The sequence below is a fragment of the Halichoerus grypus genome, chromosome 6 (genome assembly GCF_964656455.1).
Source record: "Halichoerus grypus chromosome 6, mHalGry1.hap1.1, whole genome shotgun sequence".
In the NCBI taxonomy this organism is placed as follows: Eukaryota; Metazoa; Chordata; class Mammalia; order Carnivora; family Phocidae; genus Halichoerus; species Halichoerus grypus.
In genome coordinates this window covers 133258440-133286175 of record NC_135717.1, presented here as the reverse complement: position 1 = coordinate 133286175, position 27736 = coordinate 133258440, and the positions used below count along the sequence as shown (strand labels likewise).

General features: G+C 39.1%; 1 protein-coding gene across 1 annotated transcript in view; it reads right to left on the bottom strand.

Annotated features, from left to right (window-relative positions):
* KCNMB4 (potassium calcium-activated channel subfamily M regulatory beta subunit 4) overlaps positions 1–27353 on the bottom strand; it is a 57969-nt gene extending 30616 nt beyond the window's left edge. Inside the window, exons 1-2 of the mRNA XM_036119306.2 lie at positions 26962–27353; positions 1492–1619 (exon numbers count right to left, since the gene is read on the bottom strand). Of these exons, the coding sequence (XP_035975199.1) occupies positions 1492–1619; positions 26962–27297 (464 nt within the window). The 5' untranslated portion in view covers positions 27298–27353. The remainder of the gene's footprint in view (positions 1–1491; positions 1620–26961) is intronic.
* Positions 27354–27736: the final 383 nt, after the last annotated feature.

Here is a 27736-nt window from a genome sequence, read left to right as displayed (position 1 = left end):
GTCATGATCCCAGGGTCCTGGGATCGAGCCCCACGTCGGGCTCCCTGCTCCACAGAGAGCCTGCTTCTCCCTCTCCCACTGCTTGCCGCTCTGCCTACTGTGCTCTCTCTCTTTCTGCCAAATAAATAAATAAAATCTTAAAAAAAAAAAAAAGAAGCAAAGTTGATTTTCACACCCCATGAATATGGCTGGCTTCATGACTTGCTTTGACCAATGGAATGTACCAAAAGTGATGTTATGTTAATTCCAGAACCAAGGCCTGGCTCTCTTGAGATGCTGCCCTGAGGCTACCATATTGTAAAGAAGGCGATCTAGCGTAATGAAGGATGAGAGGCCAGTGGAAAAGAACTGAGGCACTTTGGCCACACTGGTACCAAGTGCTGAGCATGAGAGGCCATCTTGCCCCACACAGCTATTCCAGCCATCATCTGACTGCATGTAAAACTCAGAGCCAACCCACAGAATTATAAGAAATAATAAATCATTATTGTAGTAAGCCACTAGATTTGGGGCGGTTTGTTATGCAACAATAGCCACCTGATGGTTAAGCCATGCCAAGATGTGCTGACTTTACTCTGAAAACCATGAGGAGTAACCTGATTAAATTCATGTTTAGAAAGATCACCTCGGTGGCAGCATGAACAATGGGCTTGGCCTGGGGGCAGGTTGGAGGTAGAAGGACTGGTTGGAAGAACTGTTGTATTAATAGAGCTGAGAAATCATGTGGATCTGACCTAACACAGTGGCAGAAGGAAGGCAGAGAAGAGTCATTACGGAGGTAAAATCAGCATGATGGCAAATATAAGCTACAGTGCGTAAAGGAGAAACGTGAATTAGGAATTACAGTTCTCTGGACTAGGTAAATGAGTGGATGGTAGTGCCTTCACTAAGAGGGACTAGGGGAGGAAGAGAAGGTTTACTGGAACTGGAATATCTAAGTGGAGAATACGGCAAGGAGTTGTGAATACTCAATAAATGCTTAATGAAGAAATTAGTATGATGAACCTGGGTAGGTACTGTAGTGTTCTAGTCCAGTGAGCTGTGGTTATATGGCATAACCTGAGTTCTCTCTAAGTCAGGGAAGTTTAAATGATGTGAACTCATTTTCTTGATACTTCATCAGAATAGAAAGGAAAAGGAAAGATAAGTTTTGATGCAGTCCAAAATGCTCACAAATCCACATATTGTTCAGTTTATGTGCATCGATCTGTAATTCTCAGGGAGCACTACTAGTATCTGATGTTCCTATCTGAAAGTACTTTCTTAATCTATCCAGAAGGTAGTGCCATGATATAGGTTCTCTTTTTGTCCTCCATATTCTTCACTTGCCTCCCAACCTGTAAAGTCGCTTCCCTAACTCCACGCAAAGAAAGAGTTGAGACTATCCCCATGTCAGATACTTTGTCAAGTGAGCACAATCTATGATTTATTTTGTAATAAGCTACAAAGGCTACAAACAACTTTAATATGCACATGTAAATACTGGCTTACCTTTGAAATTGATTAAAATAGCAAGTAAATGGCTGGGAACCGATCTCATCTTTCCAGTACTGTTGCCAATTCATGACGCTTTCCAAGTTCTTCTGATTTTCTCTTTTACAGGGAGGAATATAGGAGCACTAGCAAAACAGAACACAGAAAATAAACTTATTATTCTACAGAATATTGAAATATGGTCCTTTTTTAATAGAGAGATGGTATTGTGCACATAGTAAATCTAATTCTGACCTACCTAATCTTTAATAGAACCAAACTGAAATCGTTGAATTACATTTCAAATTTCCAATTTGGAACAATTACAGAAAATATCCCAATTAAATGCAGCAAAAAATAATCTTCAGTCATTACAGTATGAGGATAGATTATAAATAAATAGTTACAGTCTAATAGCAAATTAAAAGCATGATATACTCTCTTTATTGTGGGCCTGAAAATCAGTAGAGGGAAGCAAAAAAGAAAGTTAATTTTTATCCCCAGTTGCTAACTATAGACCTTGATATTTTCCTCTTCCACCTCTAACTACCAAGCACACAGCTCTCTTCAGATACTGCTCTCAACCATTGAAACTCAAGTTTTCTTTTCTTACATTCTCTTGGACAATAAAATCAGCAGAAAACTTCCTCACAAGTACATAGTCAATGCATTTTGCTAACCGATGTCTTTTCCTGGCTCTGTCACTAACAAAGTATTTCTCTCTGAAGGGACCTAATTACTCTAAGCAATACAGAATCAGCAGATTTGGAAAATTATTCTTAACTCTAGATGTTAAAATTAACCCTTAGCATTCGAATCCATTTTCTCGGATTCAGTTTTTCTTTTTTTTGAAGTAGTCTCCTCACCCAGCGTGGGGCTCGAACTCATGACCCTGAGATCAACAGTCAGATGCTCCACCAACTGAGCCAGCCAGGCTCCCCTCTGATTCAGTTTTTTATAATGATGATGATCACAATAAAGATGGTGCCAATTTACTGTTACTGAATGTTTACAATACGCCCGGCACTGCAATAAATGTTTAACAGGCTTTAATGTGTTTCTTACAACAACCCTAAAATGATCTCCATTTTACAGATGAGGAAACAGATTTCTGTCAGCTCTACAACTGGATGCTGGTGATTTTATCACATTCGACTCCCAGATGTTCTAGGAAAATTTCCGATGTTAAAGAGTAGGGGAAACAAACAAACAAACCATTAGCTTCATAGTATAATTTTTTTAAAGATTTTATTTATTTATTTGACAGAGAGAGAGCACAAACAGAGGGAGTGGCAGGCAGAGGGAGAGGGAGAAGCAGGCTCCCCGCTAAGAAGGGAGCCCAATGTGGGGCTCGATCCCAGGACCCTGGCACCAACTGAGCCACCCCAGGGGCCCCTTCATAGTATAATTTGATTTGCATTATTTTAGAGCATATAGTTTGTCAACACCTTCCCACTATTTTCTGGTAAAATACAAACTTTTTAGTATGATGCACAGTCCTCTTCAGGATCTGCCCTCCCCTGCCTGGGACTCCGCCATTTAGAAGCACATAGTCCCAGGACATGTGGGTGGCTCAGTCGGTTAAGCGTCTGCCTTCGGCTCAGGTCATGATCCCAGGGTCCGCACTTTGAGTCCCGCATCGGGCTCCTTGGTCATCAGGGAGCCTGCTTGTCCCTCTGCCATTCCCTCTGCTTGTGCTCTCTCTGATCAATCAATCAATCAATCAATCAATCAATAAAACCTTCCAAAAAAAAGAGGAAAAGCAAAAACAAAAAGAAGAAGAAGGAGAAGCACATAGTCCCCAGATCTGCCATGTGCTGTCACACCTACTGGCTGGTGTATGCTGCTCTTTCTTCTTTTAATGCCCTTTTTCTTTTACTTCCCTTCTTTCCAGATGCAGCTCTGGTGCATCTGTTTGGGGGAACCTTCTCTTTCTTAGTCCACAGTTAAGCCCCCCTCCGCTGTCCTGCCATAGGCATCACGCCCTGAGCACCCGCAGCTGTAATCCCAGGATCGCACTGGTCGGTCTGTTTTACATCACCCTCCTCAATTCACTGGCAAGTTGGAACAGGGCTCTTTTTTCTTTTTTCCCTGCATCTTCACACTTAGGACTATGCCTGGTAATAGTGAAATTTCAAAAATGTTGGTAGAATTAATAACAACACACTTATATACATTTTTTATTCAAGATGATGAAGCTATTTTCACAGTAGTTAAACATTTCTCTTAACACAAAAATATTTTAAATTTTAGTAAATTTGGTTGTTTTCTATTATACATAACAAATTTACAACATCTTACACAAATCTTATTTTAATGATTGGATCACTGTATATTTACCCTCTGCACATATGGTTAATGTTCTATTAATAACAGTATAACATATATAAAGCTAAAAATTTCTGTGAAATTCTGAATTCTGAGATCTTCCAAAGCAGCAGTTGGGTTTAGAAGCAATATAGGCCATTAGATAAGTCTCTAGTCCTACTATTTGTTGGGTGTTTGGACTTGAGTAAATTACTTCCTTTTTCTGGATTTCATTTCTTCTAATCTGTAAACTCTCCAAAATAATTTCTAGCTCTACATTTCTATGATTCTCTTCTTGGAGGCACACCAAGAAAGGACCCAGCAGAAGGCAGGACTACAAACACTTTTGCAATATTTTTCCCAGAAAAGATCCTGCCCACTGGGGAAGTGGCTGGGCAGCCTGACTAAGTCACCATTCCAGCCAGCAAAAAGGACAAGTGTGGTAGGTCCTTTCTTGAGGACCTATACTTCGCCTTAGCTTAGTGTTCATAAGGGGCCTCTGATTTTTTTTTTTTTTATTGTTTATGTCCTATAATGTGCTGGACATTTCCTTGCCTTCTATTAAAACATTTTGCTTTCTATACCGTGGTCAATTAGTTTATAAAGTGAGAGTAGGTACCACCTGATTGTGTTCTTCGAAGGATATGTGAAACCTTAAAAATCCATCAGAGCCTTTTTTGCAATGGCTATACTCGACCCAAGAGGTACACTAAACATTTTAGGGAATAACAACTAGCAACCAAATGGAACTAAGGCAGATTTTTAAATTTTGCAAGTTAGTTCAGTTTGAACTCTTTGCTATTTAGTTTTTATCGTGGGGAAATGGGTTTAAAAGAAATATCTCCACCAAATGACAACTCTATGATTTGACCAGGAGAGTCACGTCCACGTGTTTCTGAAAAGGTCAGACAAAAACTTTCACTGAGTGAGTAAAGTCTGTAGTAGGTATGTTGTGGTTTCACGTGGGAAAAAAAGAAATGTTCCTCGCCTTTAGAATACTTTGAGGTAGTGTGGGTGAAGTTTTAGAAGCAAAGTCTTTTTTCACATGAGGAAAAATAGCCTGTGATGAAAATTCAAGTATTTTTTTCATGGACTGCATTCTTTCCCAGAGTATCATAGATTAAATAATGAGCTTATAATACTCTAGTAACTTTTAAATCTCACATCACCTTAAAAGGAAAAAATTTTAAAGGCTAACCGTATGTTCTTAAAAATCATTGTTTATTTTCTTATATCTTGATTCTCCAATTAGTTTGTCTTTAAAATTTCTGTGAAGCCTAAGTTGGATTCTCCCAAGATTCCTTCTCAACTCTAGCAGATCAATTTTAAAATAAGTAATAAATACCAATTCAAAGCAGTATTCTAGGAAAAAAAAATTTGGAAATTCAGTCAGAGACTCCTTTCCTCTCTAGGCTGTTCAAACCTGATGGGTTTCCAGGCGCTACCATAACTCCACCACGACTATCTCACCTTTGGGGGAGGGGCACAAACGATAATATTCACTGTTTCAGCAGCATCACTATTGTTGTCGTGGTTAACATTTATTGATTATAGGTGAAGCATGTCATGAATCCAAATCTCAATTAATCCAAATCAGCAAATGGTATAATCGCCTATGTTTTACAAATGAGGAAATCGAGGGGCAGAGGTTTAAGAAAACTTTCCCTCGGTTACAGTGGCAAATGTAAAAGTTGAGATTCAGACTGCAGAGGGTTCTTAACCAGTGTACCACCCGGCCCCACGTCTCTATCTTTAGGGCTTCCCAGTTTTCTCTCTCTGAAGCTCCCTGCTTTGGGGGTAAGGGAGATGCCCTGACTTCTGCATCCCTCTCTTGGAGAACCAGTGTCATGATACTTTGAGAATGGAGTTGGTGTAGCCCTCCCAGACGGAGGGGCTGAGGCAGTCTGTGGCAAAGTTTTGTTTTCCTGGTACACTCTCCGAGAACTGCATTGTTTTGTTTTGTTTTGTTTTATTATTATGTTAATCACCATACATTACATCGTTAGTTATTGATGTAGTGTTCCATGACTCATTGTTTGCGTATAACACCCAGTGCTCCATGCAGAACGTGCCCTCTTTAATACCCATCACCAGGCTAACCCATCCCCCTGCCCCCTCCCCTCTAGAACCCTCAGTTTGTTTCTCATAGTCCATAGTCTCTCACGGTTCGTCCGAGAACTGCATTGTAAGTCTTCGCTTGTTCCCTCCTGTCTCAATTTGGCTCCAGGGTTGGTTTTTGGTGCCATGGATGTAATTTCACTTAGGTGAATTTATAGACACAATGTCTTTGATCATAGAGGACAATGAGCGTTCCCGTGGAGAAACTTCTTCATACAATTCTGATCTTTTTTGTTTTTCACTTGCAAAGGCAGCATTTCCCAATTTCTAATATCATTATCACCCAAATAACCTTCACTATTGTCTGTGTCACTTGCTGCCTAAACTTGCATGAAATCATTTTCTTTAAAAAGTCAAGAGAAAAAGAGGAATGTGATAAAAATATTTGTTTAACGCTTACCTGGTAGAAAAAATTTTTTTGACTTTTGAATTCACGAACCAAGTTGACAGAATCAAGTGGGCTAAGCCTTCAGTGAGTTTTTAAGGGAAGACACTATCACCATTTGACGTGGAATATTTGATTATGTACTTATTATGACTTATTTTTCCATTATCTTATTTTAGGGTTTATCAAGATTTATAATAGCATTCTTTCCAGCCTATCACAATGGATTTACATTTTAATAGTACCCTCTTGAGTGTGTTCTTTTGTGTCTTGAGGATTGCATTTCAATCATGTGGGCAGAGTAGGCAGAATTCACTTTCTTCCTTTACTGAGTCATTTAAAAAACAATTGTACAAAACACGTGGTCCATTTAAAATATCAGGGAGCGAGTTCTATGTTAGGCATTATCTAAAAAACGGAAATGGAGAAACTGGTTTTCTTCTCCAGTTTCTTTATTGACTTCATTTGGTTAGGGAGGATAGTATTGAAAGACTTAACACTAGAATCGGTTTAGCTGATTAAATAATTTCCAAAGTAAACTTGGTTAGAAAATGAATTCTTGGGGTGCCTGGCTGGTTCAGTCAGTAGAGCATGTGACTCTTGATTTTGGGGTGGTAAGTTTGAGCCCCACATTGGGTGGAGAGATTATTTAAAAGAATTTTTTTAAACCAGAAAATAAATTATTAACACATTATTTATTGGAACATAGGTCTAATTATATTTTATACTATGATCCCCCATTTTCTGAAATCCTATAAGATATTTGTGTCAGTTATGATTTATAACTTTAATGACATTTTTGACAGTATAAACATATAATTAGGAAAACACAATGGCATAAAAACTGTAACTTCCTTAATGTTTCATATACCTCAACTTCATTAATTGTATACACACACACCTTATGAATGTAGGTTAATTTAACACATATAAAATTATATGTCAGCTAAAAAAAAATTAAATTCTAGGGCAGGTGGTTCCAGAATGTGTATCCATATCTGAAAGCTAAATGAAAATAATCTTGTGGAAGAACTTGAAGTTCAAACAAATGGCTTAGAAAACATAAAAAGCGAGGCTAACTAAGAACAGGAGAAGCTAAAATAAGCTCTTCAGACAGAATAGGCTGGGCAGTTACAGTGTGGTGTCCAGCCTAGGGTTCATCAAAGTCTGTTCCGTGGACCACTTGGGTCGCTCATCAAAAAGATCCACCCTCCTGAGGGTCTGATTCAGTAAGACCAGGAATCTGTACTTTTAACAGCTCTCCTTTCCCTTGGAATGACAACTTTTTAGAACTGATAATTTATGCAACAAACCATTCTTGATTGCTGAGTACTGGACAGAGTACAAAGATTAGATATTACTCACCCTTTACTTGTCTCTCCCCTCCCTTCCCAGGAGCACACAATGTAGTAGTAGTAGCTTATTCACAAAGTGCTTTGTGATTACAGAAGAGAAGTGAAGATTTTGGCTTTGGGGGTATGAGAGAAGCTTCACAGAAGAGATGATTTTGATTTGTGTCTTTAAGTTGGAACAGGAATTTGCTTCTCAGAGAATGGCTTGAGAAGGTGACATTCCAAGAAGAAGAAATGGAATGTGCAATGACTTTGTGTATAAATGTTCCAGAAAGACTGAGTCATCTAATGTGCTTGGAGAATAGGGGGCATGGGGGATGGTGTTGAAAAATGCCCAATTATCTGAACTACTACTCACTGAAGAATTGTTCCTCTCTCCTTAAATGCTTCAATGAAAAATTGCTCACTACCTTCTGCATAGTATTTCCACCCACCCACCAATGCTCTTTTAGTTAGAATTTATTGTCATGTGTTGATACTATCTGCATTCTGTAATTTAGTAATATTCATTTAACTTCTGGATTCAAGCAGACTGTTCAGGTTGGTGATTCTATTAAAACTGAGAAAAGTTTCAAATGACATTCCAATTTCAAGAGAAAATAGTTCATTCAACATTAGAGTTAGAAAATAAAAATACAATGTCTTTACTACAAATAGAGATCGAATCTCAATAGAAAAAGTCAAATCAAAACAAGGAGTTTTAATCTGGAAAAAGCTCGATAGTTATTATTTGTAACAAGCATGACAGTAGTTGTAAAAATTGGTTCCATGGCATATGATCCTAATTTAAAATCTCTGAGGAGGTGGCCAATCCTCATGACCATACAGAACACTGAAATAAAAGTTTCTTAAATGTTCATGCATGCATTCAGATATGCCGCATTGATGGCATTATTTGTGCACTGTATTGTATACTGTACACAAATTTCAGTGTGTATATGCATATTTAATGAAATATTACAGCCATCATTTCTGCATGCAGGAGACCAACAAGCCCTATCCATGCTAAGTCCCCGAGGACCAGGATTGATAGATGATGGTGATAAAAACTTGATGTTTCCTACTTGTGGTAGAGTGTGCTTTCCAAAGATGGCCACACCAATATTTATCCCATTTCACAAGCTTTTACGATGTGACATTGACACTCTTCTATTCAGGGGTGCAGCTTTATCTTTCCTTCCCTAGAACATGGATGAGCCTGTGATCCTGTATGACTTCCAAGGCTAAATCAGAAAAGGTGACATAGCTTCTGCCTGCAACTCTCTCTTGGGAATGCCTGCCCCTGGAATCCAGACACTTTTCCATGAGGAAGCCAAAACTGCCCATGCAGAGAGATCACACAGAAAGGCCCATGTGGAGAGGAACTGAGAGCCCCCCAGCCAGTAGGCAGCATCAACTACCTGATAGGTGAGTAAGTGAGCCTTCAGATGATTCCAGCCTCCAGCCCTTGAGTATTCCACTGGGACCAGAAAACAAGGAGCAGAGATAAGCTGTCCCCTTTATGCCCTGTCTGAATTTCTGGCCCACAGAATTTGTGAGCATAATAAAAATAATTTAATCCACAGGGATCTTTGACAGTGGCTAACAGATCATAGGGTCCCTAGGACTAAAAATATGAACACCCTTTAAGGTTCTTCTTGAACTATATAGCTGAAAAAACCTGAGGTTTGATGAAATGTAGTCCAGTGAGCCACTCTGACATAAGAGAGGGCTCCTCATCCAATCCCCAGGCCAAAAACTCCTTGAATAAAGAGGAGGCTGGTCATCCTTGGGGACAGACCCCTTGGTAGTATCTGAAGTAGCACCTATGAAAATCTTCTAACCTTTCCCCAGAGAACATGCAGACATTTACCAGAGCAGCTGTGCAAGGGGGAAAGGGCAAACATTTATTTTATTTTTTTAAATTTTAATTCCAATATAGCTAACATACAGTGTTATATTAGTGTCAGGTGTACAATATGGTGATTCAACAATTCTATACGTTACCTGTACTCTTAATTTCCTTCACCTGTTTCACCCATCCCCTTACTCACCTCTCCTCTGGCAACCATCATTTGTCCTCTATAGTTAACAGTCTGGGTTTTGGCATGTCTAGAAAGGGCAGACATTTAAAGTATTATTGGACACTGGTTCTGTGCTAACCTTTATCCCTGAGGACCCTAAGTATGACTGTGCTCACAATGTGGGCTCATAGCATCAGGAGAAAATGGAGTGTGGGCCCAAGTTGGTATCACGATGGGTCCAGAGAGTCCATGTGGTTGTTCCTATAGATACTGAAAGTATAGATGCAATACACGTACTTAACATTAGTCCACAATTCCTCCCCTGACCCCCTTACTCATAGACAGAAGCTATTTTGGTGGATGAGTCTGAAACTGCCTGCTCTTTCCCCAAATAGTAAACCAATAAACCAGTATTGCCACCCTAGGAAGTCACAGAGATTACAGGAGTGGGATTCCTATCATGTCGCCATTTAACTTGCCTATTTGGCTCCTGAAGAGGGCAGACAAGTCTTGGAGAATGGCTATATTGTTAAATGAATTAGTGGTGGCCATTTCAGATAGTCTATTTATTGGAGCAAATAAACTTACCTCTGGAAACTATTCTATGGCAATTGATTTGGCAAATGCTATTCTCTCCATCTTTGTGGACAAACAATATCAGAGACAGCTGTTTTTACCTGACCGAGAGGGTGCAGACTCTCCAGTCTTACTCAGGACTGTCTTACTCAGCACTGCCTCAACTCTCTCTGGCTGTTATGCTGTACTCCGCAGGAAACTTGACCCCCCTCTCTCCCACAGAACATTACAGCGTAGATTGATGATAACATGCTGATTATTGCACCTGGAAGCAGGGAGTACAAAGTGCCCTAGATTCTTTGGTAAATCACAGGTGTGCCAGTGAGTGGGAAATTCGGGGGGGGGGGGCGGGGGCTGCCACCTCACTGAGGCTTCCGGGAGTCTAGTGGTCTAGGGAATTTCTGAATATCCCTTCCAAAGTGAAAGACAGATTGCTGCATCTTTCACTCCTTAAAAATAAGAAAGAGTCACAATGCTTGGTGGACTCCCTTATATTTTGGCGGAAACATATACCCACTTTTGAGATTGCTACTCTGACCCTTTTACTGAGTAACCCATAATGCCACCAACTTTCAGTGGCAGCTAGAGCAGGAGAACCTGCTCCAGCTGCTCCAGGCTCCAGCCCTCTCAATTCACCTTTTTGGCCCAGTGCCTCCAACAGTATATGAGGTCTGTGCCAGATTGGGGGGATACATGGAGCCCACCAAGAGCCCTGATAACATAGAGCAAACCCATGCTTTCTTTGGCAAATATTCTCCTTCTAAGAAACCATTGATTTGTTACTGAGTGTCAGTAGGGTCAGAATGTCTAAACATGGAACATCAAGTTACCATGCTACCCTTTGTACACTGGGCATTTTGACCCACGAAAACACAGGGGTGCCATTTACAGGGCTGAAGAAGGTCATGGTGGGAAATAAGTGTCATAAGCAAACGGCTCACACTGCCAGCACACTTTCTCTTTTGATACTATCGCCTTTCACAACCTGTCCTAATAAATAGTTGTTAATCTAGGCCTGTATTTCTAATACTGGGATACACATACCCCCAGGAGTACTCTGTGGTATGCTAGTGGGTACTTGACCAGTTTGGGTGGATGAAAAGAATCTGAGCTCAGTGAGCATCACTTTGAGCAGAGCTTCTGATTGTTTCTCTTGTAAGGAATGATGTTGAAGGTACAGATCTACACTGATTTATGGACACTACCTAACAAAATTGCATTTTGATTAAGGGATGAGACTGTGTTAAATTCTCAGAAACAGAACTCTGATCAAAACATAAAATCTAAAAGTCGTATTTCCCATGTATCCTTTCTCAGGAAGCTACTTGAGGATGTACTCCACTGAAACAAAGGTATAAACCAAGAAAAAGGAAGGCACTGGATCAAGGAAACAGAGTACTCAATGTGAGGGAGACACAGCAAGCCTAACGTGTAACCAGTTCAATTTGGGGCAGTAGTAGGCTGAAGGAATCCAGAAAGGGCATCCCAGGAGATCTCCTTAAAAAGAAAAAAGTGGAGCTAAATGGAATAACCTTATGAAAAATAGTGTACAAAGTAGTTTTATGATTCTGTGGGAAAATTTTGGAAAAGGAAGAGAAAGGTGCATAGGAAAGTAAGAATATATGAGAAGGGGATGACTATCAGCTCAAGGAAAATAAACATTTAGAGAAATGAACAATAATTTACATAGTTAAAATAAGTTAATGCTCAATATTTGTTTAGCCAAAAATTATGATAGAACCATATTTAAAGGATGAAGGGCAGAAAAATGGGGTGGAATGGGACGGTGTAAGGAAGCTAATTCCTCATATTCCCTCATAGGTGGTCAATAGTATCTTTTTTTTTTTTAATTTTTTTTATTGTTATGTTAATCCCCATACATTACATCATTAGTTTTAGATATAGTGTTCCATGATTCATTGTTTGTGCATAACACCCAGTGCTCCATGCAGAACGTGCCCTCCTCAATACCCATCACCAGGCTAACCCATCCTCCCACCCCACTCCCCTCTAGAACCCTCAGTTTGTTTTTCAGAGTCCATCGTCTCTCATGGTTCTTCTCTCCCTCTGATTTCCCCCCCTTCATTCTTCCCCTCCTGCTACATTCTTCTTCTTCTTTTTTTCTTTCTTAACATATATTGCATTATTTGTTTCAGAGGTACAGATCTGAGATTCAACAGTCTTGCGCAATTCACAGCACTTACCAGAACACATACCCTCCCCAGTGTCCATCACCCAGTCACCCCATCCCTCCCACCCCACCCCCCACTCCAGCAACCCTCAGTTTGTTTCCTGAGATTAAGAATTCCTCATATCAGTGAGGTCATATGATACATGTCTTTCTCTGACTGACTTATTTTGCTCAGCATAATACCCTCCAGTTCCATCCACGTCGTTGCAAATGGCAAGATTTCATTCCTTTTGATGGCTGCATAATATATTCTTAAGTGTAGTTGTCCCATAATTTTCATCTGAATATGTATGCTATCATAGGTGTTTGTTTCAATGTACTCTTAAAATCATAAAAAAATTTCAGAAGTGTTCGCTGTTTCCCGTGTGCTCTGGCATACTTTAAAATAGGATTAAAGGGGAGGAGGGTGGGAGGATGGGGTTACTGGGTGACGGGCATTAAGCAGGGCACGTGATGTAATGAGCACTGGGTGTTACATACAACTGATGAAATCACAGAACTCTACCTCTGAAACCAATAATCCACTATATGTTAATTAATTTAATTTAAATAAAATAAAATTAAAATTAAAAAATAAGATAGGATTCAAGTTATCTGTTTTCATAGAATTAACCTGGAAACATTTATAATTGGAGTTTCTTTGAATATTAGTGAGATTACACACATTTTCCATGTGTCTGCTTAGTTGAAATTCTTCACCAACTGACTGTTCACTCTCTGGCCTTGTGTATTAGTCAGGATTCTCCAGAAAAACAGAACCAACAGTATATATGTAGACACATAAGAGATTTACCATGAGGAATTGGCTCATATAAGGGAAACTGAGAAGTCCCACAGTCAGCTGCTCACCAGATGGAGACCCAGGAAAGCGGGTGCTGTAATTCAGTTCAAGTCTAAAGGCCCCCGGTCAGAGGGACACCAATGACATGTTGCAGCTCAAGCAGAGAGCAAATCTGCCCTTTCTCTGCTTTTTTGTTCTATTTAAGCCTTCGACAGTTCGGATAATGTCCACTGGCATTGGTGAAGATGGATCTTCCTTACTGAGACTACCAATTCAAATGCTCATCTCTTCCAGAAACACCCTCACAGATGCACCTAGAAATCATATTTTACTAGTTCTGTGGGCATTTGTTAGCCCAGGCAAGTTGGCATATAAAATTAATCATCAAGCCTAGTGTGCTACTGAAGAGATGGTCATCTATTGCTAACAGTTCTTCATATGTTGGGTTTTGAATCATTTCTCTACCACAGTGCAAATATTCTCCCCAGTGTGTCATTTTTCTTTAAATTTTAATGTTTTTTTAAAAACATATATAAGCTTTTCTTATTATGTCATTAAAGAAATCAGTGCATTCTTTTATGATTTCTGCCCTTGATGTCATGTTTAGAAAGGCTTGTACAGCCCTAAAAATTATGCAAATATTTACCTATATTTTATCTATTACTTTCCCTGTTTATTTTTATGCATCAAAATTTTTATTCCATCAAAATTATAATTTTATTTTAATTAAATCTGTATCTTATTTTTATCAAACTTTTTTCCCAATAATTTCTGAGTATTTTCCAAATAAATTTTATTTGGAAAATTAGTATTTTAAAATATATATTTTTCCAAATAATAGGGAAGTTTTAACATCATTTACTGAATAAGACACCTCTTTATGAGTTACTTGAAATGCCAAAATTTGCAAAGCAAATCTCCTTTCAGCATTTTTTTCTGATAACAGCTTTATTGAAATATAATTCACATACCATTTCATTCACCCATTTAAAATGTACAATTCAGGGGCGCCTGAGTGGCCCAGTCGGTTAAGCATCTGCCTTTGGCTCGGGTCAGGATCCCAGGGTCCTGGGATTGAGTCCCATGTTGGGCTTCCCACTCAGCAGGGAGTCTGCTTCTTCCTCTCCCTCTACTCCTCCCTCCCAACTCATGCTCTCTTTCTCTCGCTCTTGCTCACTTTCTCTCTCTCAAATAAATACATAAAACCTTTAAAAATTTAAATTTTACAATTAAAAAATGTAAAAAAATAGAATGTACAATTTAATGGTTTTTAGTAGATTCACAGAAGTGTGCAATCACTGCCACAAAAGTTTTAGAACGTTTTCATCATCCCAAGAAGACACCCTGTACACATTTGAACATATTTTTATGTGCTTACTGGCTATTTGTATACCTTCTTTGGAAAAATATCTATTCACATCTTTTGCCTATCTTTCAGTTGGCTTATCTGCCTTTTTTTTTTTTAGAAGATTTTATTTATTTATTTGATGGAGAGAGACACAACGATAGAGGGAACACAAGCAGGGGGAGTGGGAGAGGGAGAAGCAGACTTCCCACGGAGCAGGGAGCCCGACGTGTGGCTTGATCCCAGGACCCTGGGATCATGACCTGAGCCGAAGGCAGAAGCTTAACAACTAAGCCACCCAGGCACCCCACCTATCCGCCTTTTTAATTGTTGTTGAGTTGTAAAAGTTCTTTATTTATTCTGGATAGTCAATCTTTATCAGATATATGATTTGCAAATGTTTTTCCTCATTCTGTGGCTGTCTTTTCACTTTTTTGATGGTGTCCTCTGAAACACAAGTTTTTAATTGTGTTTAAGTCCAATCATCAATTTTTCCTTTGGTTGCTTGTGCTTTTCATGTCATATTTAAGAAACTTTGCCTAATTCAAAGTCATAAAGATTTACACTTACATTTTCCTCTAAGAGCTTTATAGTTTAAGCTCTTACATTTAGGTTTATGATCATTTTAAGTTAATTTTTGTATATGGTGTGAGGTAGGAGTCCAACTTCATTCTTTTGCATGCATACAGTTGTTCCAGCACCACTGGTTGAAAAGACTGTTCTTTCCCTGTTGAATGCTCTTGACAGAACTGCCAAAAATCAATTACCCATAAAGGTGCTCATTTACTCTGGACTCTCAATTCTATTCCATAGATTGGTATGTCTTGTACCACACAGTGTTGATTTCTGTAGCTTTCCAGTAAGTTTTAAAACTGTAATGTGTGAGTCTTCCACCATTGTTCTCTTTTTTCAAGATCATTTTGGCTATCCTCATGTCCTTTAAATTTCCATATGAATTTTAGGATCAGTTTGTCAATTTCTGCAAACAGTCCAACTGATAGGGATATCAATGGATCTGTACACCAATTTGGGAAGTGTGCCATCTTTACAATATTAAGTCTTCCAATTCACAAACAAAGAATATCTTTTCATTTATTTAGGTCTTCTTTAATTTCTCTTGATAGTGTTTTGTAGTTTTCAGGGTACAAGTCTTTTGTTAAAAATACTCTTTTGTGAAATACATTCCTAAGTATTTTATTATTTTGATAATAGTGTAAATAGAATTGTGTTTTTAATTTCATTTTTTGATTGTTCATTGTTAGTATATAAAAATACAATTGACTTTTGTATATTGACCTTGTATTCTGTAACCTTGCTGAATTTATTATGTCTAATAGATGAATTTTTCGTTTGTTTTGTTTTTGGTAGATTCTTTAGGAGTTTCTTTATGCAAGATCAAGTGATTTGTAAATAGAGGTAGTTTTAGTTCTTCCTTTCCAATCCGGCTGTCTTTTTATTTCTTGCTTAACTGTCCTGGGTAGAAGCTCCAACATCATACAGGAGTGGCAAGAGTAGACATCCTTATTTCTGATCTTAGGGGAAAGTTTTCAGCCTTTCATCATTAAGCATATTAGCTATTAGTAGTTGCTCTTTGAGGAAGTTCTCTCTTATTCCTAGTTTACTGATTTTTTTTTTTAATCATAAGACGATTTTGTGAAATGTTTTTTCTGCATATACTGAGATAATTATGTGATTTTTGTCCTTTATTTTATTAATATGGTGTATTACATTGATTGATCTTAGCACATTGAACCAACATTGCATTCCTGGAATAAATCCCACTTGATCATGGTGTATGATCACAAACTCTTCCAAACAATAGAAGAGGAAACACTTCCCAACTAATTCTATTACCATGATACCAAAATCAGACAAGGACATCACAAGAAAACTACAGACCAGATAAATATAGATGTAAAAATCCTCAACAAAATGCTAGCAAACCAAATCTAGGAACATATAAAAATGATTATATACCATGACCAAGTTAGGAGAATGGGGAATGAGTACTAGTGTGTATGGGATTCCTTTGGGGATTGATGACAATATTTTGAAATTAGAAAGTGACAATGATTGCATAATTGTGTGACTATACTAAAAACTGTACCTATTAAAAGGGCAAATATCATTTTATGTAAATTACATGTCATTTTTTTTTTTTAAAGAAAGCTGCCTCCCTCTATTTTCACTTTTCCCCTGTCCTACTGCCCGAAAGGCAGACATGATCAAGTTAGTAAAAAACATGTTAGGGGATGGTAGAGCAACAAGATGGTAGGAACCTGGGTCTTTGGGTAACCTTCCACATCAGACAGGCACAGCCCCATGGATTGCCTACAGGCTCAGACATTTACAACAAACAAACAAACAAACAAACAAAAACAACAACAAAGCCAGTACCTGCTTTGTTTAGATCACTGTGATTAGGTTCCTGTTAAAGTATCCCATCCAATATCCTAATTAATTCAATTAGGTTGTTTCGATTTTTCAGGACTACACACAATTCTGCAATGAAATTCCTCACATATATATATATATTTCCCTGGACATGTGTTAGAGTTTTTTTTAGAGTAAATACCTTGAAGTGAAATTGTTGGGTTGTTGGGTATGCACAGCTTCAGTTACACTTAATATGTCTAATTATTTTCCTAAGTGGTTGAACCAATTTTCTAGCAATGGGTAAAACTACCATTTTCTTGAATCCTCACCAACACTTGGTCATATTAAGTTTTGCCAAATTGATAAGTGTGAAATGGTGATCCATTACTGTTGTCATTTGGATTTCCATGAGATTAGTGGAATTGAACATCTTTTCACATTTATTGATCATTTGAGTTTTTTTCATGAATCACTTGTACATATCCTTTGCTCATTTTCCCATTGTCTATACCATTGTCTTAATGATTTGTAGACATTTTCATTTTTGTTTATTATTTGTTACTTGTTTGCCATTATTTTCTACTAGAGTTTGGCTTATACTTCCACTTTGTTTATAATAATTTTAGTCATACAGAAATTATTATTTTAATGTGTTCAAACGTATCAGTTTTTTCCTCTTATGATTTGTTCTTTTAGCCTCATTTCAGAAAATATTTCTTAAACATATGTCATAAAGATATTTTCCCATGCCACCTCCTGAAAGTTTTATAGTTTTCTTTTCATATTTAGTTTTTCTTCCATTTGGAACTGGTTTTTATGAATGTGAATTATGTGTCAAATTTTCCTTTTTATGTAGAGTTAATTGTTCAAGCACCATTTATTCATAATTTCATTCCTTCCCTGATGAACTTCTCATATTTTCTATGTCTTTCAGTAAAACTTAACAATTGTTAGTTTAATTTCACTGAGGATATAATCTTTATTATTTCACTCCTCTAAAATTTGTTGAGGCTTACTTTATGACCCAGGGTATAATCAGTTTTTGTAAATGTTATAGGAGCACTTAAAATAATGTGCACCTTGCTACTACTGGATACACTATTCTATATGTCAGCTGTGTCTGTTGTTAAACATGTTAATCTATTATATATGTATTGATATTATTTTGTCGGACTGTTTAGTAGTCACAAACAGAGGTGTGTTAAAATCTCCATCATGATAGACTCGTGTATTTCTCCTTTGAGTTGTTTTATTTTTTTTAAGTATTTTGAGGCTATATTTTTAGGTATATTCCAATATTATTAAATTATGTTGAATTAAAATTTTTTATAATTACAAAATGTCCCTTTTTATCTAGTAACAAATTTTTGCCTCAAAGTCTACTCTATATAATGCAGACCCCAGCTTTTCTTTTGTCTTTTCTTTCTTTTTGACTGACGTTTACATGCATATTTCCCCATCTTTTAACTTTCAACTGTTCTGTGTCCTTATATTTTATGTATGATTCTTAAAAACAGCATATATTTGAGTTTGTTTGGTTTTTTTTCCAGTCTACAATCTCTGTCTTTTTTTTTTTTTTTTTTTAAGATTTTATTTGACAGAGAGAGACACAGCGAGAGAGGGAACACAAGCAGGGGCAGTGAGAGAGGGAGAAGTAGGCTTCCTGCCAAGCAGGGATCCCGATGTGGGCTCGATCCCAGGATCCGGGGATCATGACCTGAGCCAAAGGCAGATGCTTAATGACTGAGCCACCCAGGCACCTCTACAATCTCTGTCTTTTAAATGGAAGTTAGTCCACTTATATTTAATATAATCACTTATAAATTGAGGTTTAAATGTGCTATCTTATTTTCTGTTGTTGTTGGTATTCCACCTGTACATTTCTTTTTCTCTTTTTCCTTGCCTTCTTTTGGACCGTTTGCTTTATATCATTTCATTTCCCCCACGTATTTATATACTTTTTACTGTACAAATTCTTGAACTTCAACATAGAACTACTATGTCAGAAACTGGAGTGGAGTTTCTGATTCAGTGGACCTATGATGAAACTTGAGAATGTGAATTAATAGCAAATTCACAGATGATACTGATGTTACTGGTCCACTGACCACACTTTGAGAACCCTTGGTTTGCAGGATAAAATGGACTAGATATAAGGAGATCAGCAAAAAGATATTGAAATAATCAAAGCAAATGATAATGGTTTTGACTAGGACACTGGCAGTGAAAATTTTTACAAGTATTAATAGCAGAGAATAATGGTACCATTGAAAGAAACAAAAGGTTCCAGAATAGAAGCAGGTAAGAGAGATAAAGATGAATTTTGTTGCTATTTTTATCCTTGAAATAGAGAAAACAGAAAGTAATTATAATCATCAGAATTGAGGATTTAGCTTTCACTAATCAATATTATTTTCTGGTTTTCTATTCTTTAGAACTATTTTTTTTTTTAAATTCTCCTGATAAAAACAATTCTGTAAATGTATTTATTACAAAGGAAAAATTGGATTAAACTTATAGGATTTAAGATTTAAGTTTCTAGGATTTAATTTTCTCTAATGAGATGCATCATCAATACATGCTACTGCAATATAGTTAGATTACAACTAGTAAACTGGACATTGGATAAGGTTTCAAAGTCCATTTAGTCTGCTGTATCAACCAGATGAGTGATAAAGAAAAATTAGATGAATGGATATTCCTTCACATGTGCTTCAGTATACAGACAGGCCTTCTAGTGACCCAATCTGCTGGATTCTGCTACCAAACAAAGCAAATGCATGAAATAAATTTTATTTAAATTCGTTTATTTACAAAAATAGTCACCAATTAAATAATTTATATAACACATGAATTTCAATTTATACACTGGTTATTTTAAAATAAAAGAAGAAGTTATGGGGCGCCTGGGTGGCTCAGTCGTTAAGCGTCTGCCTTTGGCTCAGGTCATGATCCCAGGGTACTGGGATTGAGCCCCGCATCGGACTCCCTGCTCAGCTCCCTTCTCCCTCTCCCACTCCCCCTGCTTGTGTTCCCTCTCTTGCTGTGTCTCTCTCTGTCAAATAAATAAATAAAATCTTAAAAAAAAAAAAAAAGAAGTTATGACTACAACTCAAAAGTACACATTTTTATACATTTATGTGTCCTGGAGAGTACCTAAGTCATAGCATGAGGAACAGTGAGAAACATATGTAATATTAAGAACTCTTTTGTTCAGTATTTTACTTGAGTAACTGTAATATAAATGTATATACTATTTATCTAGGAACTCAACTGAATATGAAACTCTGCTAGAGACTGAAAAAAAATTGAACCCAAGGTAAATAAAACATGACATCTTCATTCATAAATGAGTGCCAAAAAATGATTTAAATAAACAAAATGTGTCAACAACCTATAGAAAGCTTTATAACTGAGGTAGTTTGTGATAAAATAAATGCATTTTTCCCAAAATGTAACCAAAATATATTGTAACATAACAAGTCTCTTTTGTAAAAGTAAAAAGACTCTGATTATTGTTTTAGATACATAATTTTGGGGGATCCTAAAAATAATTGAAATCTTCCTAAACAACAAATGGATTTCAGAGATGGATCATGATAAGTAATCTCAGACAGAAAGATCCTAGTAGTCTGCAGATTAGCTTTTTTCTAAAGAGCTATAATATAGGTGGATTTTTAATGTTCTGACCATAGCTTTAAATATCAGATATTATTACTCACCTACTCAAAAACCTTCCTTGGCTTCTGTATTAGATTCCTATTGTTGCTGTAACATAAATTTAGTGGCTTCAACAACACAAATTTATTATCTTAAAATTCTAATGGTCAGAATTCTCAAATGGGTTTCCCTGAACTCAAATCAAGACACCAGCAGGGGCTGTATTCCTTTCTGGATCCTCTAAGGGAGAATCTATTTTCTTGCCTTTTCCTGCTTCCTTGGAAAGGGAGGCTGCCTGCATTCCTGGCTCATGGCACCCTTCTGTATTCAAAGCTAGCAATGGCTGGTTAAGTCTTTCTCATATTGCATCACTCTGACCTCCTCTTTCTGCATTAAAGGCCCGTTATGACTACCCTATGCCCTCCAGGATAATCTCCCTTATTTTAGTATCAACTGATTAGCCACCTTAACTTCATCTGTAACTAATTCCCCGTTGCCATGGAACATAAGATATTTGCAGGTTCTGGGGATTAGGATGTGGACATCTTGGTAGGGGGGAGCATTACTCTTCCTCTCAGGGTTTCCCAGTGTCACCAAACCCATGCTGGCTATCAATGACATTATTGATCCCAATTTACTCTCCTGCCTTAGCCATAAATCTCCATTCTGTTGGTACCCGGTGTTCCAACCACATGGTCTATCTGATGATTCCTCCAAACAGCCTGTACTCACACAGCTCTACAGCTTTGCTCTTGGCATTTTCTCTTCCTTGATGTTCTCTTCATTCCTCCCTACTTTTCCTCCCCAGATGAAAATCCTATTCCTTCTCAAAATTTCATAGCAAATGTTTCATTCCCCATGAAGCTTTTCTCCTAATCTTTCCTCTCTAGACGTTCCTATCATGGTATTTGTACTTCCGTACAGAAGTTAACAATGCATTTCCTTTGATAGTTATTCATGTTCTTTGCTAGAGAATGCTCTTGTTAAGGGCAGAAACACATGGATTAATCCTCACTTGTGTGTCTGTTAGACATATCTAAGACTAACTCCTTGCTTTTCATTCACAGTCCTCCAAAACTACTCTTCTCTGGATTACCATCTAGTAAAATCACCTCCCTTCACCCGGTTGTGCTCCACAAACTGAGGAGTCATCTTTGACCAGGCCATCAGTGAACTTCACCAGTGCTCCCTCCTGATCTAAGTTACCTTCATCATTTGCCTTCCCTACTGTACTCCTTGTTTTCAGTCTTGTCCCCGTATCTCTCACCTTGCACATGCAAGCATGTGCATATGCATGGACACACAAAAACACATACAAATTCTATTCTCAACTCAGCATCCAGAGGGATCATTTACATTGTGTAGAAGTCTAAGTCTGATTATAACTCAGTCCTGCTTAATGTCAGACAGCTTACCATCACACGTAGAATAGAATCCAAAGTCCGTATCATGATCTGTAAGGCATAACCTCACCTCCCGCTGTTTTCTATCTTGCTTGCTATAGTCCTGTCTCACTGTCATCCTCCCTGTTCCTCCCTTTAGCCTGGCAGCCACTTGCCCCAAGGCCTGTGCACCTGCTGTGCCCTCAGCCTGTGAAACACTTTCTCCAGATAGCCACATGATTGACCCTTTTATGTCCTTTATGCCTCTACTCATGCCCTCATGTTCTTTGGGTCTCCATACAAATGTCACTTAATTGACCATCCTATGCAAAAGGGTAGCCCTTCATTTCTTCCACCACTGTCTGTACCCTTATGCTGCTTGAATTATCTTTACACACCTATCATTACATGACATCACATGATAAATCTATTTCTTGTCTGTCACCATCCACCAAAACACAAACTTCATGAGGGCAGAGACTTTATTTTGATCTCTCTTCTAGTCTCAGAACCTGCAAGCATGCATAGCACAGAGGAGACATTTAACAAAGTTAAATGAATAAACTTTTCTTTGTATGTCCTCCTGTTTCTTGCTCCGTTCTTTGATCACAGATGTCAAGCAAGTATTGGCAGAATGGAATTTTACCTACTTACTAAAAGTTATTTAATATAACCACCAGAGGAAAAACCACAGCAAGCCACTTTTATCATAGAGAAATAAAGATAGTAGAGAAATTGTCACAATTCAGCTTAGCCTTTTATTCCTTAGTTTTCATATGATGGACCTCTCTAGGTCACAAAGTATATCACACTGAATATTTATTTCAAGGATGGAGTTCAGAAATTAACCCCAGCAGACCACCCTGCCTACACAGGATGTGTGGCTAGGGGGTAGGGGGTGGGGAGTGGGGGGGTTGGGACACGCTAGTAAGTATGTGAAGGATACCAAGAAGGTGACTGTAAGCTGCAAGGGTGCAGTTAGGGACATCCAGTTTGGGGGGATACACTCAAAGTCTAAAGTGTTTCTTCTCTTCAGTAAATTTCTCTTTCACAATACTGATTTCTTAGAAACAGACTTTTTCCCTTTGTGTCTAGGTTTTTCAGACCAGAGAAAGAAATGAAAAAAAAAAAAAAAAACTCAGAGAAAAATAAAACATATAGCCTCTAATCACCCACTCTCTTGATGTACATACAAGAGGCAGTTTTAAAAATTCATCTTTTCTTTGCCACCCAATGTATATATTGATGCAAAATCAAATGTCTGGAACTATGTAAGTTCATTCCATTTATATTATACCTAATTTATTTCATTTTAAAGATTTTATTTATTTATGTGAGAGAGAGAGAAAGCAGGAGAGCACAGAGGGAGAGTGAGAGGGAGAAGCAGACTCTCAGCTGAGCAGAGAACCCTGTATGGGGCTCGGTCCCAGGACCTGCGATCATGACCTGAGCATGAGGCAGACACTTAACCGACTAAACCACCCAGGCACCCCTATACTAAACCAATTTTAAATGATCATTTCTACACGAACGTTAAATGATTCTCTTCTTTTCCTTCAGAATTTCCTTGAGTCCCTCCTTTTATACCAGCTCCCTATACTCAGTAGCATCAGTAACATCTTTTAACCTAAAAACACAAATATTAATCACAATGAATCTTTTTGGTTATTTTACTTTTCTTGCACAATTGATGAGTATGTTTTCTAAGCCAGTGGTTCTTGACTCTGTCTACAGATTAGAATCACTTGCAGAACTTTTTTAAAAACACCAAGACTCAGACTCTCCCAAGACCTGAAGGCGGGACCCAAGCATCAGAATCTTTTTCAAGTTCCCCCAGTGATTCTAATGTGCAGCCATGGTTAAGAACCAAAGCTCTTAGCCCACACAACTGTAAGCCACTCAGAAACAATGCAGTGATGGGAACAGTAGCAAGAGGAAGCTGATCCCACATTTAGATTTCACTATGGTTAAATCCCAGAGCAGGCGATTGCCCTATGTATAACTAGTTGACTTAAATACTATATTACGTGACTGGATAGATACAGTGATTATCCTTGACAATATGGATATGATTCAAAACATAAATAAGCTGAATAGCACTTAAAGATATTTTAAAGAGAATATTAGTCAAAGGTCACATTTATTCACACTATCTTCCTTAGTAGTCTGTGGCTTAAGAAATTATACATTTGCAATATTCTTTCCCTTACCCTGCTTTTTACTATAATTAATCCAGCAAACTCAAGGGAGGGGTGGGGGAAAGTCCTTGTTCTTTTTTTTTTTTTTTTCCTGAGAAGTGATTCCTAAATGGTTTCTTGTGTAGTGGGTCACAAAGAAGAAAAGGTTGAAGGTGATTAGAACCCATGGCACTGAAGGGAATCCAGACATTCTACAAAGAGTCTTTGATAAATAGGCAATGTAATGCAAAGAAAAGATGTAGGCACCCAAGAAGCAAGAGAAGAGGACAATGGGTATTGCCTAATTACAAGAGCACTGTGGACACATTCTGCTTTTGTACCAGACTCTGGCACAATATTTTGGTTATGTTGAATTTTTCATCACTAATTGCTTACAAGAATTTCCAAATTGAGCATTTAATTGTCCAAAAGTAGGAAGGTGACTGCAAAAGAACAAACTTAGGCTCTATAAATGCTATAATGTAATCATAATTTGTATAAAGATATATATATATATACTGACTGGTTTGGCTGAGGAAACCTTGACTAAATTGACTGGGATGTTGTTCATCACTTTTTGGTAGCATAAATATCTTTCTCCAGCTCTGTCATTTCTTGAATACTTAACTTTATAAAATGTCATTTTGTTCAGATGCTTTTTCAAAACATTTGTTGCCAGGATCTGAACTGGCACTGGAAGAAAACAGGTTATTTGCAACAAAAAGAGAGAGATAAAATTGTAGTATTACATAAAGCATTATGACTGCTTCCAAGTGATTTAAAAATCTATGTCCTAATGATCTCAATTTACTTTTTCTGCCATATCCTTCAAAATTGCCTGGAAATTACAAAGCAGGCTTTTTTGCAGTAAATTCTAACTTCTCAATGTCTTGATTAGATATTAGCCATTTACTGGTATATGTGTATGTAATATATTATTAGTGCCTGAACCACTATCTTAAACTAATTAGCAGTGTTTCACTAATTATAACAATGCCTCCTAAATGATGAATTACCATATAATTTCTAAATCACTACTACTGCTTGGCACCTTCTTTTATATTATTGGTTTAATCCTGAAAAAAATGTGATGTTTCTAAAACCCTAAGATTTCTTTTGAAATTTCTGAGTTTTAGCAGATTAACTTACAACATTTGTTTTTGAGACATGGCTTCTTCAAGACATTGAACATTATACCTTATCTAAATCTGTATTTTTATATTTACTTCTTATATATTATCTTCATTTTTAAGGTAAATGAATATACATTCGTCAGCAGGAGCACATCTTTTTTAAAGAGGAGTCATATTTTTAAAAAGGAATTCCTTTTTTAAAATTTCCCAAATTCGGGGCGCCTGGGTGGCTCAGTCGTTAAGCATCTGCCTTCAGCTCAGGTCATGATCCCAGTGTCCTGGGATCGAGCCCCGCATCGAGCCCCGCATCGGGCTCCCTGCTGCGCAGGAAGCCTGCTTCTCCCTCTCCCACTGCCCCTGCTTGTGTTCCCTCTCCCGCTGTCTCTGTCAAAAAATAAATAAAATCTTTAAAAAAATAAAAATAAAAATAAAAAAATAAAATTTCCCAAATTCAAGAATTCCTAAACTATTTGTTTAGGAAACAAGACCCGGAGTTTTACTGCAGAGAAGTAGTAAGTTTAAGTTCTCTTAAAATGCTAATATAGAAATGTTTTCTTTTGTATTAATACATCTTGTCACATTTAACAAAGTTTTCCTGTGTACACAAGATTCATTCCCTTTTGGATTGTTTTTCTGGTTGATCTTTGAGCAGAGCCCTCACAAAGAGGGAAAATGACAGTAACTTTAAAGAAGAAACACACCTTTACTCGATAGTTAAGCGACTAGAACAGTAAGAACAGATCAACAGAAGATAAAAAACAAAAGCCTTCTTGCAGAAGCAGGTGTACTACAAAGCTCAATTAGTTCACAGACTGAGGACACTGCTTTTTATAAGTTTTTTTTCTCCGCTGGGAACAGTTTTCTGAGTCTCCCTCTCTCCGCTCTCCATCCCTCGAGTCCTAACCAGGTTTTTTCTTTTTTGCTTGAGAGAATGAAAAAAGTTGCCGGGGAAGGAATATTCGGTACATTTCACGAAGGGGTTTCTATTTTCAGTAAGTTTTACCGTTCTCCAGATGGCTCCCGAAGAGTCCCTAGACACAGAGTCACCAGGCTTCCTCGCGACCCTTTTGAGAATCTATTTCATGAAAACCAGGAACTCTCGATACCCCCCAGAACAGACCTACCCAGAATTTCGCATGTGATTTCCACGTCGTTTGTGGAAATCACCCTCACCTTTGCATCCCAAGTTAAAAACGTCTGTTTAGAGTTAAAAGGCAAGGAACCCTCTAACATCTTCCAAGGGCCCTTAAAGACCCCCTCGACCTCCCTAAGCGAGTGCTTGACGCGGCCAGTGGGAGCTCAGACCTCGACCGTGCGTCCGAGTAGGTGGATCCCTGCTACCCACTGGCTTTAACGAGAGGAAAAGTTAACTTTCGGCTCCTTGCAGGTCTCCAAAGACCGTATTGCAGGCGCCGGACTGAGCTGGGCCAAGGTCTCAAAATGTGAGACCAGACAAGAGAGATGTGTAAAGAAAGCCTCAGGGCACCACAGGTCGCCTCACACAAACCCACCTCAAGGACCGGGCCCCGGGGCTCCCGGCGGTGCCCACTGCGGGTTTGAGTACAGCCTCCAACGCCGGCCCCGTCTCCTCCTAGGAACGAGAGCATACCTCGAGCCCACCCGGCGCGGCGTCTGACACTGAGGCTCCCCCAAACCTCAAGACCTCGGCAGGAGCCAGGCATCGCTCGCGGGGCGTCCTTACCTTGGGGTTGGTCAGGAGCTGGTGCTCGTCGCTGTGCAGCAGCGCTCTGGAGTTGGACTCGGAGTTGTTCACGTAGACCTGGACGCAGGGGTACTGCGAGGTGCCCCTGCAGTCGGCGCCACAGGTGAAGGTGCACTCAAAGACCTCGCCGATCTGCTGCACCGACAGCACCGTGCAGTTGGCCGCCGTGGCTTGCAGATCCTGCAGCGCGGGACTGAGCCAGCAGAAGCCGAAGATAAAGAGCGACACGACGCCGGAGATGATGAGAAACAAGCCGAGCCGGATGCTCTTGTCCTCGGCTTCCGTGTACTCGTAAGCCACCCGGAGCTTCGCCATCGCCCCCCACTCCGGGCGGCTGGCGCGCTCCCCCCGCCCCCTCCCGCCCCCGGCGCCGAGCCCGACTGCCTCGGGCGGGAGGAGCCGCCGCCGCCGCCGCGCGACAGCAGGGGAGTGGGCGGCGAGGGGGAGCGCGCGAGAACAAAGGGGCCGAGGCCGGCGACGCCCCCGGCGGCGGCAGCGCCCCCCGCCCCACCCCCACCCCCCGCCAGCCCCGCCGCCAGCCGGGCCCCGGAGGCTCGCGGTGCGACCGCTGCTTCAGAACCTCCTGCACCCTCGGGCGCGAGGAGCGCACGGGCGGCTCCTGCCTCCAGCGCCCCCTGCCAGCCTCCGCCCCCGCGCTCTCCCCGCCTCCCCCACCCCGCCTCCTCTCGCCCGGTGTCTCCCCGTCTCCATCGCCCGCCAGCCGCTCCTCCGCGGGCTCTCCGGGCAGCTGCCC